The sequence below is a fragment of the Montipora capricornis genome, chromosome 12 (assembly GCF_036669925.1).
Source record: "Montipora capricornis isolate CH-2021 chromosome 12, ASM3666992v2, whole genome shotgun sequence".
NCBI classification, from domain to species: domain Eukaryota; kingdom Metazoa; phylum Cnidaria; class Anthozoa; order Scleractinia; family Acroporidae; genus Montipora; species Montipora capricornis.
In genome coordinates, this window is record NC_090894.1 from 11263257 (window position 1) to 11278266 (window position 15010).

A 15010-nucleotide genomic window follows, 5' to 3' on the forward strand; every position below is an offset into this window, starting at 1 on the left:
ACGACAGGTTTGAAATTGGAACTTCCACTGGTACTCAGTTTTTGTGCTAACAGAGACAAATTTGACTTAACTTCCATTAATTACACAATTATTGGATGAGGTTGAGCATGATACCGATAATTATCAAGGCCAAAGTTTGTGTTATCTGCCAAAGCTGAAGACTGAGGCAGATAACACAAACTGAGGTCTTGATAATTATCGCTATCATGCAAAAGCTGAATCCAATAATTGTTTTATTATGCATATTCCTGAGCTGAGCTCTGTCATGACAAAACTGATCAAACTGCTGGTTAGTGTGTTAGGTGAAGTCACTTCTGCATGCATAAAACTATTGTCTGTAGGTATGACGTACGATAAACAGAGCAAGCAAGAATTTGCCCTGTGCTTATTGCCAATCAAAATCTAGCTGGTGACTCCAATGCATGAGATGCAACTTACCGCAGCAATGATAAACTGTGCCGCACCCTCAGTCCATTGGCACAGGAGGGAGGAGGAGAAGAGAAAAAAGAAAAAGTAGGACAAGGAATAACTCAGGAGGAATATCCACTGTGGAAAAAAGAGCTCACAATTAGTCATCCAAAAATACTGAACAGTTACAAGTTTAGGTCAACATAACTGTTACTTCTTGATACAGAATTAGACAAGGTTAATTTATAGTGCTGGAATTAAATACACTGTACTTAACTTATCCTAACCCTCCCCTCCCCCCCTCCTCTCTTCCCCAATTGACGATACACAGAGTACCAAGTCCCACACCTAGAAGTCAATGGGTTAAACAGAACTACGTAAAAGCCCTTGTTTGAGATGGGCGAAATTAATTAGCACAAGGCTACAGTAATTAGAGTGCCAATCTAGAGCAAAATAAAAAATAATGTAAAGCATTGGACAAGGGTGTACTGTATCAAGTTAACCAACAACAGAATCAATAATGGTGTCTTTGTCTTTTTCTTATTCTTATTCTTATTTGTCACAAGCTGATGTAATGCTCTACTGTTACATGTATTGTCATTCCCAATAAGGTTGTCTTTTGTAGGAATACTGTCCCAACATCTACATCTATGCCAAGGTCTTCAATCTACTTTTCTCATTGTTTTGACACTGAGCCAAGAGAACTGACAACAACTGGGATATTAACCACCTTTCTTAATCCCTATAACCTGGCAATTTTTCTTTTCTTTATTTGAAAATAGAAATTATCATCATCATCATCATCATCATTATTATTATTGTAACTATTACAAATTTCTCTATTAAAATTTTTCATTGGTTCTGTGTGCACTTATTTCGTTGCGTAACTGGTGCGCGGTCACATGCGTGTCCAATTTCAGGTATCCAATTTGAACAACTCAAAATTGGATGGTTGTAATTGGACATCTACGCCATTCACGCATCAATCACATGCACTCGGATGCAGTCTTTATTGCTGTTTTCCTGCTTTTGGCAAAACAAATTGAAAATAATTTTAACTTTTTCACACAAAAAGCTATTCAAAAACTTTTCATCCTCGAATTTTGTTCTACAGACATAATTAATAGTAATTAGTAATTGCACCTTGTGTTGTACAATTCAGGGAGTAATTATTGTGCTAGTAATTGCAAATCAGCCTCGTACTATAACCCATTGACTCCTGGGGGTTCCCCATTGACATTCCCCAAGTATGGCCGGTTCAAGCCAGTTTGGGGGTGAAAGGGTTAATTAACTCATTGACTCCCAGGGGTTCCCCATAGACGAGTAAAATTGTCTGGCGTTAGAGTAAAATACTAAGTCTGGCCGGTGTAGGCCAGTTTGGACGTCAAAGGGTTAATTGGGAATTTCCTATTGACGAGTAAAATCGCCTAGCCTTAGACAGGCCTTCTGGTAGGGTGCGATTAAAAAATGCAAATTACGCGATTTTTTCAGGGCAGATTGTGCGATTAGAAAGGCCAAATGCGACAAATAATGTAAATTATGCGATTTTTTTCTCAGCAATTTTAAGCTTGTTTTATACGGTTTCAGGTTAAGAAAAACACTTTTTTGCTGCCCAAAAGACATTTCGAACACAAAGAAACAGTAATTATGTATCTCGATCGACATTAGTTGGGATAAATAAAAGTTGAAAAGTTGAAAGGACACAGCTAAAATGCCAAATGAATGATCAAGGTGCTCGTCAACCACGAACTTCCGAAGATGGTCAATCACAATAGGGCCATACCCCCATTTATACGAGAGAAAATAAGCCGCAGCTTTCTCTGGCCGCGGCTTACAGAAGACTCGAATGTTCACCCCGTATAAATGGTAAAAAATCTACGTTCACGTCTTTTTCAAGCTGCGGCTTATATTGACCTGGGAATATATATTCGCATAAATAGTTCCTTTTGCGTATTTTGTACACCATGGCCAGAGTAAGCCGCGGCTCATTTTCTCTCGTATAAAAGGCCCTAATATTGCACGACGAGAAAAACAGTCCATCGTCCACGTGGAGCGTACCTGTGAGGTACTTTCTTGCTCGATTGTGAGCTGTCAGATCGGGCGGAATGTGGGAACTTCCTTCTTCGTCTAAGAAAAAGCGAGCGTTTTCACAACCAACTTATCCATGAGTAAGTTTTTATCAGTTTTCAACGAAAGAAACTACATTTTGCCAAAAAACTTACAACTTCGCTTATTTTTCACAAATCCCTTCAAGAGAAGGCAACTGAACAGTGGTGTGTATATAAGGGCGTGTTTGTGTTGCACCAATAGAAGGAGACTCGTACCAGGTCCCCGACATGAAAAATAAAGCCTTGAACTTCGAATGTTTACGAAATCGAAGGTGACAAGAGGTGACAAAGGTTTCTTAGCCTTTTTCCAAGATAAATCATCTTAAAAATGGTGTATTTATGCAGGAATTTCTAAGAAAGGTCTTGATTTATGTATGTTTCATTTTATGAATTTTGTGCGTCCTTTTGTGAATTATGCGATTTTTCGTGAATTGTGCGATCGGATGCGATTTGAGGTCGATTGTGCGAAATCGCACCATCGCGTAATATCAGAAGGCCTGCTTAGACAGAATAAAATACTAAGTATGGCGGGTTCAGGCCAGTTTGAGGGTGAAAAGGTTAAAATCACTCACATGATTACTCCCTGAATTGTCCTCCGCTCAGTCCAATTACTGTTAATTATTATTCATATTACACTGTATTATTATTATTATTATTATTGCCATTTGATACCAAACCTGGGACAGTATTTGGACCATGACAAAATGTTACTGTACATTGTAATTTGGAAGGAGATTGTGCCAAACAACTCTTTGTCATGCCACACTGTTTAAGAAATCTTATAGAGCTTCTGGACTTCTTGTTAAAATGAGGAGTGTCCTGACTATAATTACATGATTGTATTATCAGTGCATGACAAGTATTTGAGATAACAAAATTAGTGTCCTTCCATACATGTACGTCTTGGACTGCAATATGAAATGGAGGATACATGTAAATTTATGTAGATGCAACAATAGTAAGTTTTCATAGAATAAGTTAAACATGTTTGTTTGCAGTTTTTCAATATTTTATCATCTTTAATTGCATCATGTAGCAGCTCTTGTAGTGTATAATGCGATTGGTTACATGTAGATAACCAAGCCGAAAACAAAAGACTAATTGAGACAATAGTTGGAACAATGATTTGGACTTGAAGACAATATTCAAGCTGCTTACAATACCAAACAATAGTAGGTTACCAGACCTGCAACATTACCGCTTTAATTCAAGACCTACTTACCAGAGAATATTCCCTTTGCCAAACACCAAGTATTTTGACCTTACAACATCCACAAATGTGTAAAAATATGATCAAGAAAGCACCAATCCAGCACAAGGCACTGACGACAATGAAGAATCCATAATGTGAGAACAAACTAGAGGCTTCGTGGCTGAGAACCAATGCAAATGCAATGATGCCAAGAACCTGGAAAGAGTACAAATTATCTTGATCACTAAAATTAATGAAGACAATTTAATGATCCAACCGTAAGGATGTGTAGCACAATCACCATACCCACTTGGGGGTGACTCAGAAACATTTCCTGATTTATTCAGTTTAACGTCTTCAATGAAGCTATATTTTTGCTGAATGCTAAGGTTATCCTTGTTGATTAGCACACAGGGTGTAAAAAGGGTAAGCGACTTTCCTTTCTAGAGAAAACAAAGGAAAAGGATAGAAAAATAGGAAAATTTTGAGTGTAACGCGTAACACAATTCTCAAATTGAAAGTCTTCAAAACCATTTTTCATAAGAGAGATCAATTATGTGGATTAACGGACAATAACCAGTGATAACACGCAGTAAATACTACATATGAGCCAAATTAAAACAGTTCAAGTTTATTAAAACACATTAAAAAGATTCAAAATTCCGTAGTTTCCTTACTGTAACGCTGTGTTTTGGAATTCTGGTGCTCACTAGGTTATAGTTTCAAACAAGTCTTCAATTGATATCTGTGGCTTCAAAACCATCTCAACTAAATGCTCATACCTTGTGCTTTAACATACAGAAAAATTAGTTTGAGGGATCCACTACGAATGGAGAAATCACTCCTCAAAACAGTTGCTACGCTTTTTCTGTTCTGCAATTATGCAATAATATTTTTCGAGACCACTTCTTTCAATGTTGCTCCTGATCCAACCAAGGCATAACTGGGTTCCAACAAAGCATTTTCTGAATGCTCACAAGTTCCACTAGCTATTTCCACTGTGACAGTTTCGTCATCGTAGCTTTCAGGGTCGCGAAAATATTAGCCTTTGACTGAGTCGCTACGTTTTTTTTAACATACCGGGCCATATTGAACCTAGTCTTGAGTGCCAGTGAACATCACTACTTCGCAAAGAAGCCATGATTTCCATGTGCTTCACAAGGCTTGGTAACCTTTCCTCTAAGGATATTATTGGGAAGTCCACTTTCAGGGGCAATTTTCAGGAAATTGAGAGAGACATCTCCTCTGACATCAAATTGTAAAGTGGAGCAAAAAAGTGGAGCAGAAAGCCAGCGTTTAGGGTGTCAATAGAACTAAATGAGGGGATGCTATCCTCCATGTAGTGAAAGCTTTCTGTTTTTACTTTTTATTTGCCTCAAAATTGACTATCTGTATGAAAGACCACGTCTGCAAGGGGTCATGGGTAAATCAAAAATTCAGTTTTAACGGACCAAACATTAATATTTTCCGAACAATTAGAAAGATATGTAAGTCTGGGTGTGAAATAAGCCAAAATAAGTGATTTTCACCCCAATAAACACAATTTCACAATTTTTAGGTATGTTACAGAAATGGGTACCGTGATCATGCTACTCATCAAATTGATTATGACATGACATCATTTTATTTGCAGGCAAGTGATTCTAAAGATTTACATAGCTGGGGAATGCAATTAAGTAGGCAAAAAGGTACCCCCATGGTTTGCATTAATTATCATCCAATAATTTTATTGTATTCTGCAGAAGTATCTTAGTATTATTTACAGTAGAGTGATTCAATAATATTCATCTACCGTAAACACCCACAGATAAGCCGCACCTTTTTTCCAAAAATTGTTGCTAGTTATTGGGGGTGTGGCTTATCTGCGCGAACATTAAAAAAAAGGTTGCTTCTGGTGTCCAGTTTTCCAACTTAGTGTCCAATCTAATGCCTGGTTAATAAGCTATGAATTCCTGTCAAAAAATACCAGAAGTTGGTAGAAACAATGTTCATTATATTAAAGGGCTAAAATTGTGGGTAAGACTTTGAAGTATTTTCCGTAAACTTCAATGTTAATAGTGAGTTTACATTCGATGCACAGTGGATGAAGAAGACTTCTAAAAGACTTGACTTTGGATTTCTTTTGATTTCTGTCAATTGAAAAGGTTTTTTTTTTCCAAAATTTGAGCTGCTAAATTCAGGGTGTGGCTTATCTACAACTGCATCACGTAAATCTAAAACTATCCTTTTAATTCTGACATTGTCACGTTTTATGTACATTCCGTTGTTACTGGCATAATTAGCACTTTTTCCGACTTACAAATTCAACTTAACGCTTTGCACATTAATCAAATGCAGATGACAGAAGTTTCTGTCCAAACAAGTCTTGTAATTTCAAAAGTTTTGTCATTTTCTTTAAATTTCTGACTTGCCTGCTGATATCAAGAACTGAACTGGATATGAAATGCACGTATGAGACAACAACGGCGGACTGAACATAACCAAGACCAAGATATTGTAATATAAAAAAGAGACACTGAAATCCTGTGAAATTTCAAGGAAATCGGCTAATAATCCTTCAAACAAATTGTAGGCTACCCGTAGACTTTCGTTATTATTTAGTGCTATCCTTATTCTCAAATAATCCATCTGAGTGTTAACCATACCTATTTTTCTTTAAGGTGGCTTTATATACCGTATTTACCCGTGTATAAGTCGACCTTTTATGGCCTCAAAAGAAGCTCCAAAAATCGCCCTCGACTTATACACGGGTCAAAGATTTTGAGTCGAGTTCCAGCTAAGTAATTTAATCAAAATTAACATAATAATGTTGTCTTGGGCATAACGAACGCAGTGGTGGACAAAAGCCGACGTACATTGTAAAAGACTTCAAAATGAATGACAAAAGACTTCAAAACGAATGTGAGCAATTCCAGTTGAAATAAAAAAGGATTTGTCCAACTCTAAATGTTGAAGATACTCACAAGCACAAATATGAAATAGACACTGGAAATTTTCGTTTTCCAAAGGCGGAAAGCTCTAAAAGGCATTTCTGTTTCTTCGAATAAAACACGATCGTTCAACGGCTTAGTAACCTGGCACAATACCTCGTGTTTGCATGCAAGCAGTGTCACTCGTGTTTGCGTGAAAATGCTGGTTGGTAATGGTTGTTTTTTATTCTTTATACAAACCTGGCAGATTTAAATGCTTTTGCAAACTTCGTATTGTTTGGTTTATGAGTTTTGTTTTGTTTGTCACATGAGAAATTGTAAGTCAAGGACCAATTAAACCTTGCACATTTTCGCATCGTTCGCAAGTTATTTTCAAAGATTGACTCCTGCTTCTCTGATGTTGCATTGTGCTTATCCTCTAAAGCCCTTTATCCTTGAACAACGAAACAGGTGAGTTTGAGGTTTACATGTTCGATTTTCAGAGAACTTTTTCGAAACTCAAGGACCAAACGCCAGCAAATACAACGGCTGCTGAACTACCAAACTATTAAGCGCTTGAGGCGCTGATTTTTTTGTGTATCCACATTTCCAGAAATCGAAGAATACAAGATTAGTGTCCCATGAACATCTGACAAAGAAATTAAGAAATTGCGTTTTTTGCCATCAAAAATGGGGGGTCGACTTATACATGGGATCGACTTATACACGGGTAAATACGGTAGTTTCCTGAAAGTGCGCAACCTGGTTACCAGAAATTGGCTGATAGTGCAAACTTTAAAGTTTGCGTGACTGACGCTCAGCTCTCCCACGTGGAAAGTACACAAACATGGCTTCCCAACTTTGCAAACTCTTTTCTTGTCAAAATTTTGTGGACGTATCATCTTAGTTTTTGAAATATTTACATGTACCTATCCATAAGAAGGGTGCAATTCTTTGAAGTCCAACAGAAGGTTAAAAAAAAATCATTTCCCACTGTTCTGAACAACTTATCTGTATCTAACAACCATCGATCAAGGGACACAGCCATCCTTGCAGTCATGAACGCTACGGAAAACAAACAAAAATCACCAAAGGGGGATTCCCATATTTGTATACCAGGTGACAAAGAAACTCCTCCAAACATTGTTTATATTTCTGGAGAGCTCGAGGTTGAGTGCGCGCACATGGTTGGGAATTTCATCGAAGCTCAAATAGGGATCTTGGCGAATTCCTTTTCTGACATGTGTTGTGGGATTGAAAAAAATGCAAAACTTTCCCATGAAATATCTCCAGTTTTCTCCAGAGAAATTTCTTTAAATTTTACAGAGCATTAATTACCATTTATGCCTTCTGTCTGCCAATTAATCAAGACATTTTGTAAGACAATTTTTTAAGTGGAGCTAAAAGCACAAATTTGCTAAAAGCGACGAAACTTCCTTTGTAATCCCTATTCTTTTGGCCTTCAGGGGATTCCTCTGGACAAATTTCATGTAATGTCAAAATCAAGAAAATATTCACCGAAGGAAATAGAAGAAAATCAAAATAAACACTGTAAACAACTTATCTTTAGAGAGTTCTATTTCTAGGTAAAACCCTGTTAATTCAACGGTGATAGTTGAAAAGAGTACCTAGTTTTGCCTTTCAGAAGATTACATGTATTTCAATATACTTGAGAGAGGTGCAATTAAAAGCAATAGGAAAATTCCCATGGATAGTGGATATTAGCGCACGTCAAACGAACAGCAAATAACCATATCGAGCCACCTTAAAGTATAGTAAACAGTTTTTCTAATGTTTTTGTTCTTTTAGAAGTTGGGCTGACACATGCACACGTTGCCTACCTATTTTTATTTAAAGTAAGGTAAACAGTTTTTTTAAGTTTTTTGCTCCTTTATTAAGCTTCTCGTAAATTTGCATTTAACTGTCTAAGTCATTTGCCAGAAGCAATCAGAGCTACATATACCGTTCCATGGCCATCGTGACATGACATGCGCTTTAGTTACCATGCGTACACACTGTTACTGAAGCCTTGTAAATTATGAATAATTCAGAGAACAACTAAATTTCAGAGATTGGAATGTTCTTCGTTAGAATGACTGATGAGGCCTAATCTACAATCGAATAACTTTCCAACAAAATAAAAGATTTATCATTTTGACACTGAAAGGGAATTTTCCAGTTGATTTATTTCCCTTGAAAGATTTTAACATCCCCGTGAAGCCGCAGGGTGCGGTATCTACAAATGGTTTCTAAATGGTCTGAATATTTACAATAACTCTCCAAACAACAAGATGTCAAAGCAAATCTTACGCACAAAATGTACCCAATTTAACACTAAAAGTAGGGAAAGAAACCAGAAGACGTCGACGTCCAATAATTCCAAAGTGTGTGTCAACATAATTCCCTTACCAACTGCAATAAATAGAGGATTCCTTCGAAGGAAATCAAAAAGTAGGTTTTGCAACCATAGCTGTTTCCTTCAGCCATGTTTGAAGTCGACCTAGAGATAATGAAAATACAAATGAGATTAATTTCCCCGCTGGATCGCTGGTTTCGAATGTTAAACCGCGAACAGATACGAAACTCTAGAAGCCGTCCGCGTAGCAATTTTAAATTGTATAAAGCGTTTTGAAAACCATCCAGAATTTACGTTCTATTCACTTAACCTTGCTCAGAGAAGTGCAGTTAACGCAAAAACAAAACGTCTGAAAACTTCAAGGAACCTAAAATGATATGATTTCCTCTCAAAGAGATTACAATTAACGGAATTTTATAATAGGACATTCAAGAATACAACAAACGTACGACAAGATTTCACCGCTCACTACTTCGATTCAGGACGTCAAATAACTAAATCCGTAAAATTCCAAAAAAATCTCGATCATTCATTAAGAAGCTTTAAGATCCTTTGGACGAATCACCTACCTTAAAATTCGGTCTGACAATTTGAAACAGCGTGAGAAAAAAATAAGGCTCGCTCCCACACATAGAATTTAATACATGCATATAAATTTGCATAGCTTGGCAGAAAACATTACTGAGCAGGCTTTTGTGGGTTACGATTGCGTGAGACATTGCGTGATACTCCAGTACAAGAGAATGTGAGTTCATATAGGTGGGAGAAATCAGGAAATAAATTCTTAGGAAGGCTCGGACAAGAAAAGCCAAAATGCAAAATTCTCTTCGCAGAAAGAAGAAATTTTATGAAGAGTCGGAAAGAGAACTTGTGTAAAAATATAGGAACGTATAGCGTGCAAAGACAATCATCAATTTTCGCAAAGTAGTCGTCTCAAAACTCTTCTGTGGTGATGGGAGAATGAAACCACTATTTTCTCAGCTCCTGGAACATACTTGTTGGAACACCATTCCCCACAAAAAATTCTCACTCAACAATTAACATAGATAAGGGAATAGGAAAGTTTCGATCTTGTGACCCTAATTATAGACCATTTGTTAAATTTTCTTAGCAAAGTAGTCCGGTACTGTGAAGTAAAAAATGCTGATTCGTAATTACAAATATTTTCCCATGTTAATGCTCGTGCCGATTTCGTATTTTAGTGGAGAGCGAGCGAAGTGTAACTGCCGTGTAAACACTACTCATTCGGTTTCCAACTGTCATTCAAGGATCCCTAATGTTGTAACGCATGTGAAAGAAGCAATTCTCTTCCACGAAAATTGCGTCCATAAATGACACTTCTGTTTTTTGTGCCTTTTATTTAAGAAAGTCACAGAAGATTGATTCCCTCTGACTGAAGATTGAACAGGAGGATTGAAGAGAGGAAAAGAGGGGATTGAAATCTCTGACTAAGAGAATATGAGGCGAGGGAGCGAATCCCCTTGCCTCACGATAATTATTTGAAATCTGTTTATAGATCGCGCCTGTGTTAATCTGTCGTTACCATGACCGCGCTGTCCACTTGCACACCACCTGATCAATAAGGGTGTCGTACTAAGCAGTCCAGGTGATCTGGTGACGTAATTCGGAGGACTGGGGAAAAAATTTTTAACGCCGTATCCCACAACTGCGCGCGGCCTTATATTCGAATTCAACATGGCAGAGGCGAGGTTAGAGCTCGTCGGGTCTACTTGAATGTTCATTCAGTAACAGGAAATGTGGTAGACACGGAATGATCTGTTGAGTTTTGGCGATTTGGCGATGGAAATACTGCAGGGAGTTTGGAAACAACACCTAAGGCCGCGCGCGGTTGTGAAATACGGCGTTAAAATTTTTCTTGCCAGTCCTCCAAATAACGTCACCAGATCACCTGGGTATGACACGGAACACACTCGGAAGGGCAACCACAAAACCGGGAACTCCATCCACTACTCTTCTCGAAATAATGCGTGGGTTCTTTTAACGTCGCACTGGGAACTTATGAACATGGAAGATATTTGAGAGACGGAGGTACGGTTTATAGTCCTTGACCGAGAAGACTTAAAAGTCTAACCATTTGCAGATGAAATTACAAAGGCTTGCAACAGTTCTTTCCTATTTCGGAGGCGACAGATTATTTAAATCAGAGCAAAGAGAGTACAAGAGCAAATTCCCAATCATGTTTGGCCCCATTCCGATGAAAATTATTTGAAATCTGTTTTCAGTGGATGGGTGGTGGATATAACAGTTGCCAGGTCCACATCAGCTGAATAGCTGCCAAAACTTCACCCTGCTCATACAAATAACGAAAAAACAAACAAACAGCCAAATCGCTAAATGAATGAGCTTATCATTGAGATGATTGGGACGTCTGAAGATGATATCGCCTCATTTTTCTCACGAACGCTTTCTCAGTATATTTCTCAAAATTTGCGTGACCATCATAAATTCCATTTACAATGACAGCAGCGCTTAAAGAAGTCAAGCAAACAAATTTTCGGTGAAAATCAATTTCCAGTCAAACCATGAGTAAGTAAATGGTAAAAAAAGTACCGATGTATCTCCGGAGTTCTGTCAGTTTTCTGGAGAGAGCTTACGCAGGACGAAGAGGACGCCAACGAGAACGTTGTCTAAGAATATTATTTCCCGTTATTGTAACAATTCCGTGATAACTCCAAGTCGTTTGGAATGAAAAGTGTTTATCAACATCGTGGGAATAAAATTGGCATGATCGGTGTAGTTGTTTGAGAAGAAAATTAATCGGGTTCTCATGTCCTCATTATAGTCAATTCACGTCGTTGTCAGGACGCGGACGGCAAAGAAATGTACCAAAATGCAAAACGCACGTGCAGGGCGTGCAAAGCCTTTGAGCGCTTACCATTTGAATGGAATTTTCGGTAATTCCGGAGAGAATTTAAATGGAACGGTTCATCTTGGTGGAATGTTTTCGGAAAAAAGGTAATACCTTTCGAGGTATTTTGAGGCTTTGACCGGAATGCCCGGAAATTTCTGTACCATTTGTCCACAATTACTAGTGCCAGAGAAAATAGACTGTTTCATTTGTTTTTCAACCGGAACAACCGGTTTTTCTGGCAAATGATGCAGCACATCTCCATTTTCTTTTTCTAAGTACAGAGCATGCAGTACCATTTGTCGAAACATTCTCACCGAAAATTTCGTTCAAATGGTTAGCGCTCTTTGTCTCTGTTCATTAAGGGCCTCTTCGCGGGCAGGCGCCCGTTTCTCGAAAGTCCCGAAACTTTACGGCCCGTTTTCGAGTGTCAAAATTCCCTTTGTATCTCAAGAACGGAGAGGATTTAAGTCGTCAAACTTCACAGCCATTTTGCTTTTTGTTACCTTAAAATCATGTTAAAAGATCGGCTTTCCAGAACATGCAGTTAACAGTTTCACAAATGGCTTTTTGGGGCCGAAAAGTTTTCGGGACTTTTGAAAACGGGCCGCTGGCCCGGTTTCCGAGATCTCGCCTTACCTCTTAATCCTTTGTAAAAATGTCGATGTGTTCAGATGAGAGGGTGGGCTGGCTCGGTTGCCGAGATCTCGGTTTTTCCAACCGGGATCTCGTTAATCGGGCTGGAAATTTTTCCATATGAACCCTTCATCCCGGCTACCGGAAGGAAAATAATACAATGCATTTTCGTGATAGAACGGACATGACCGAGTTTTTACTTCTCTTCTATAATGAAGCTTGGAATAGTTTCATTTGATAGTTGACGTAAAGTCAAAAGAAATTTGAGGTTGCTTAAACAAAGAAAATCGAGAAATTCTCGCCAGGCTTGTTCGTTAGATTTCACGCCTCATGACTGCATGATCGCGTCACAACTTTTTCAAATTTTTCATCTCGGAAATCGGGCTGAAAGTCCCCATATGAACAGAAACCAATTTATCAATCTCGGTAAAGCCTAGTTCCCACTAGCGACATAACGATCATAATCATAATCATAAGCACGAACATAACGCTTATGTCTTAGTGGAAACGTCCAGAAACATAATCATAGGCGCCCTTATGATCAACATAATCATAAGAAAATAGATAATGATCGACCATTTTCTTATGATTATGATTACGGCTTTGACTATGACTATGTCGCTTTTCTTTGAAGTGGGAACGCGAAAATCATAACGGCATAATGAGAAAGGGAGCTTACGAAACGACGACGCCGACGGCAACGACGACGCTACAAAACAATAGGTTTAGTGAGCAAAAACAATGGCTCTGCACGCTCTGCACGTGCGTTTTACATTTTGGTACATTTCTTTGCCGTCATCTCCTAAATGACGACGTGAAATGACCAAATTCAAGGTTCTGTGGAGGACGTTAGCACATGACGATGAGTTTTCAGTTCTCTCTCTACGCTTCCAGCCCACTCATACCAGTTTAATTCCTCAACAGTTACTACACATTTTTAACGCGAAACGACATGAAATAGTTTCGTAGTGATATAAATAACGCGAACTCGTATTTTTAAATGAAGTCCTCGTAGCCGTCGTCGTCCCCGTTTCGTAAGCTCCCTATTGACGCAACGGGGTCATTGTGTTTTGGCCAATTAAAGTCTAGGACCAGTACTTTCGGGTCGATTCATTTTCAAGATGGCGGCCAGCTTCAAGGAAAAGCTTTACGTTTTTAGAGAGGCCGTCCCCACTAGAACATAACAAGCTTATGTTTATGTTTATGATTATGATTATGCTTATGATCTTTATGTCGCCAGTGGGAACTAAGCTTAACGGAGCCAGCCCGGTCAACCGGGATCATGTGAAGAGCCCCTAAAGCCCGCCGCACACAGTACTAGTGAGGAAAGAGCTGAGCAAACTGCCTCGCGAGGCGTTTTGCTCAGGCGTTTCCTCGCGTGTGCGGGGAAATTTTGCTGAGAAATTCTCCTCGCGAAGCCGTGAGGATTTATTTTTGGCCTCGCGAGGCAAATTCCTCACTGTGTGCGGCCATCGTGAGAATCAAGCTGAGCTCGGTCAATCAAGCATCCAATAAAATACATGGCATTCTCACGTGGCATCACTGGCGTCCGAATTTCTCCCTCCGACGCCCTCTTGAACCACTGAAGTCACGTGAGAATGCCATGTATTTTATTGGATGCTTGATTGACCGAGCTCAGCTCGCAATTTTTCGTGCAACTTGTCTCGCAATGGCATTTTGCGAGACCAGTTGCACCAAAAATTGCAAATTGTAACAGCGCCTGAAAGAGATTGCTGTCGATGATTTGCATGCTGTGATAAAAGATGTATGAAATTCATACACGCGAACTGTGGATATTTAATTAATTAAGTGAAGATCGTCGTCGCTTGTGGAACGACAAAAATCCTCAAAAAAACCATCCTTGTACGGGACTCCAACCCATGACAGCTGTCAGTCTTTTTGTCTGTTTCTGAGCACGTGGTAGCAAGTCAAACAAAAAAAAAATCGAAACAAACTGACCCAAACATTTAATCTTCTGCATGAAGAAATCGCGCTTACGAGGGTCACTGATAAACTCTAAAAAGGCCAGTCTTGTTAAAATTAAGCGTCAACTTAGTTTACGTACGGCTTATTTTACTGATTCAAGTTCACGTTCATTGAAATTCACAGCAGCGTGAGTATTTCGAGTTTTGATCTGAAGTACTCGACAAATGTGAAGTGGAGTGTAAGACGGAGAGCAGGAGTTGCCGTCGGTGATTGACAAGAGCTTGTAGCAACTTCAGTTTCTTGGATGATCCAACGGCAAACTTCTTATGTACTTTGTATCACAACAGTGAGATATAGCTTCACTTTTGATCCAACGGGAAAAGGCGGTCAGCTGCTTCCGCTGCTTGTCGTGCAAGCATGAAAAAAATTTCATTCTCACTTGGTCCTATCTTTGGAGACGTTTCTCGGTTCCCGCAGCAAATGGGCTAGGAATTAATTCAAATCAAACAAGGTTCGTTGATTTTTGGCAAACGCAAATCTCAGCTCGACATTCGCCTTTTGCAGATACAAACGATGCTGATCACACAAATATATTATGCACTCTCA

At 38.8% G+C, this 15010-nt stretch overlaps 1 protein-coding gene across 1 annotated transcript in view; it reads right to left on the reverse strand.

The window, feature by feature from the left end:
* Positions 1-9568, reverse strand: part of LOC138027668 (uncharacterized) — a 13701-nt gene extending 4133 nt beyond the window's left edge. The window contains exons 1-4 of the mRNA XM_068875232.1: positions 9543-9568; positions 9027-9117; positions 3739-3924; positions 439-546 (exon numbers count right to left, since the gene is read on the reverse strand). Coding sequence (XP_068731333.1) covers positions 439-546; positions 3739-3924; positions 9027-9104 — 372 coding nt within the window. The 5' untranslated portion in view covers positions 9105-9117; positions 9543-9568. The remainder of the gene's footprint in view (positions 1-438; positions 547-3738; positions 3925-9026; positions 9118-9542) is intronic.
* Positions 9569-15010: the final 5442 nt, after the last annotated feature.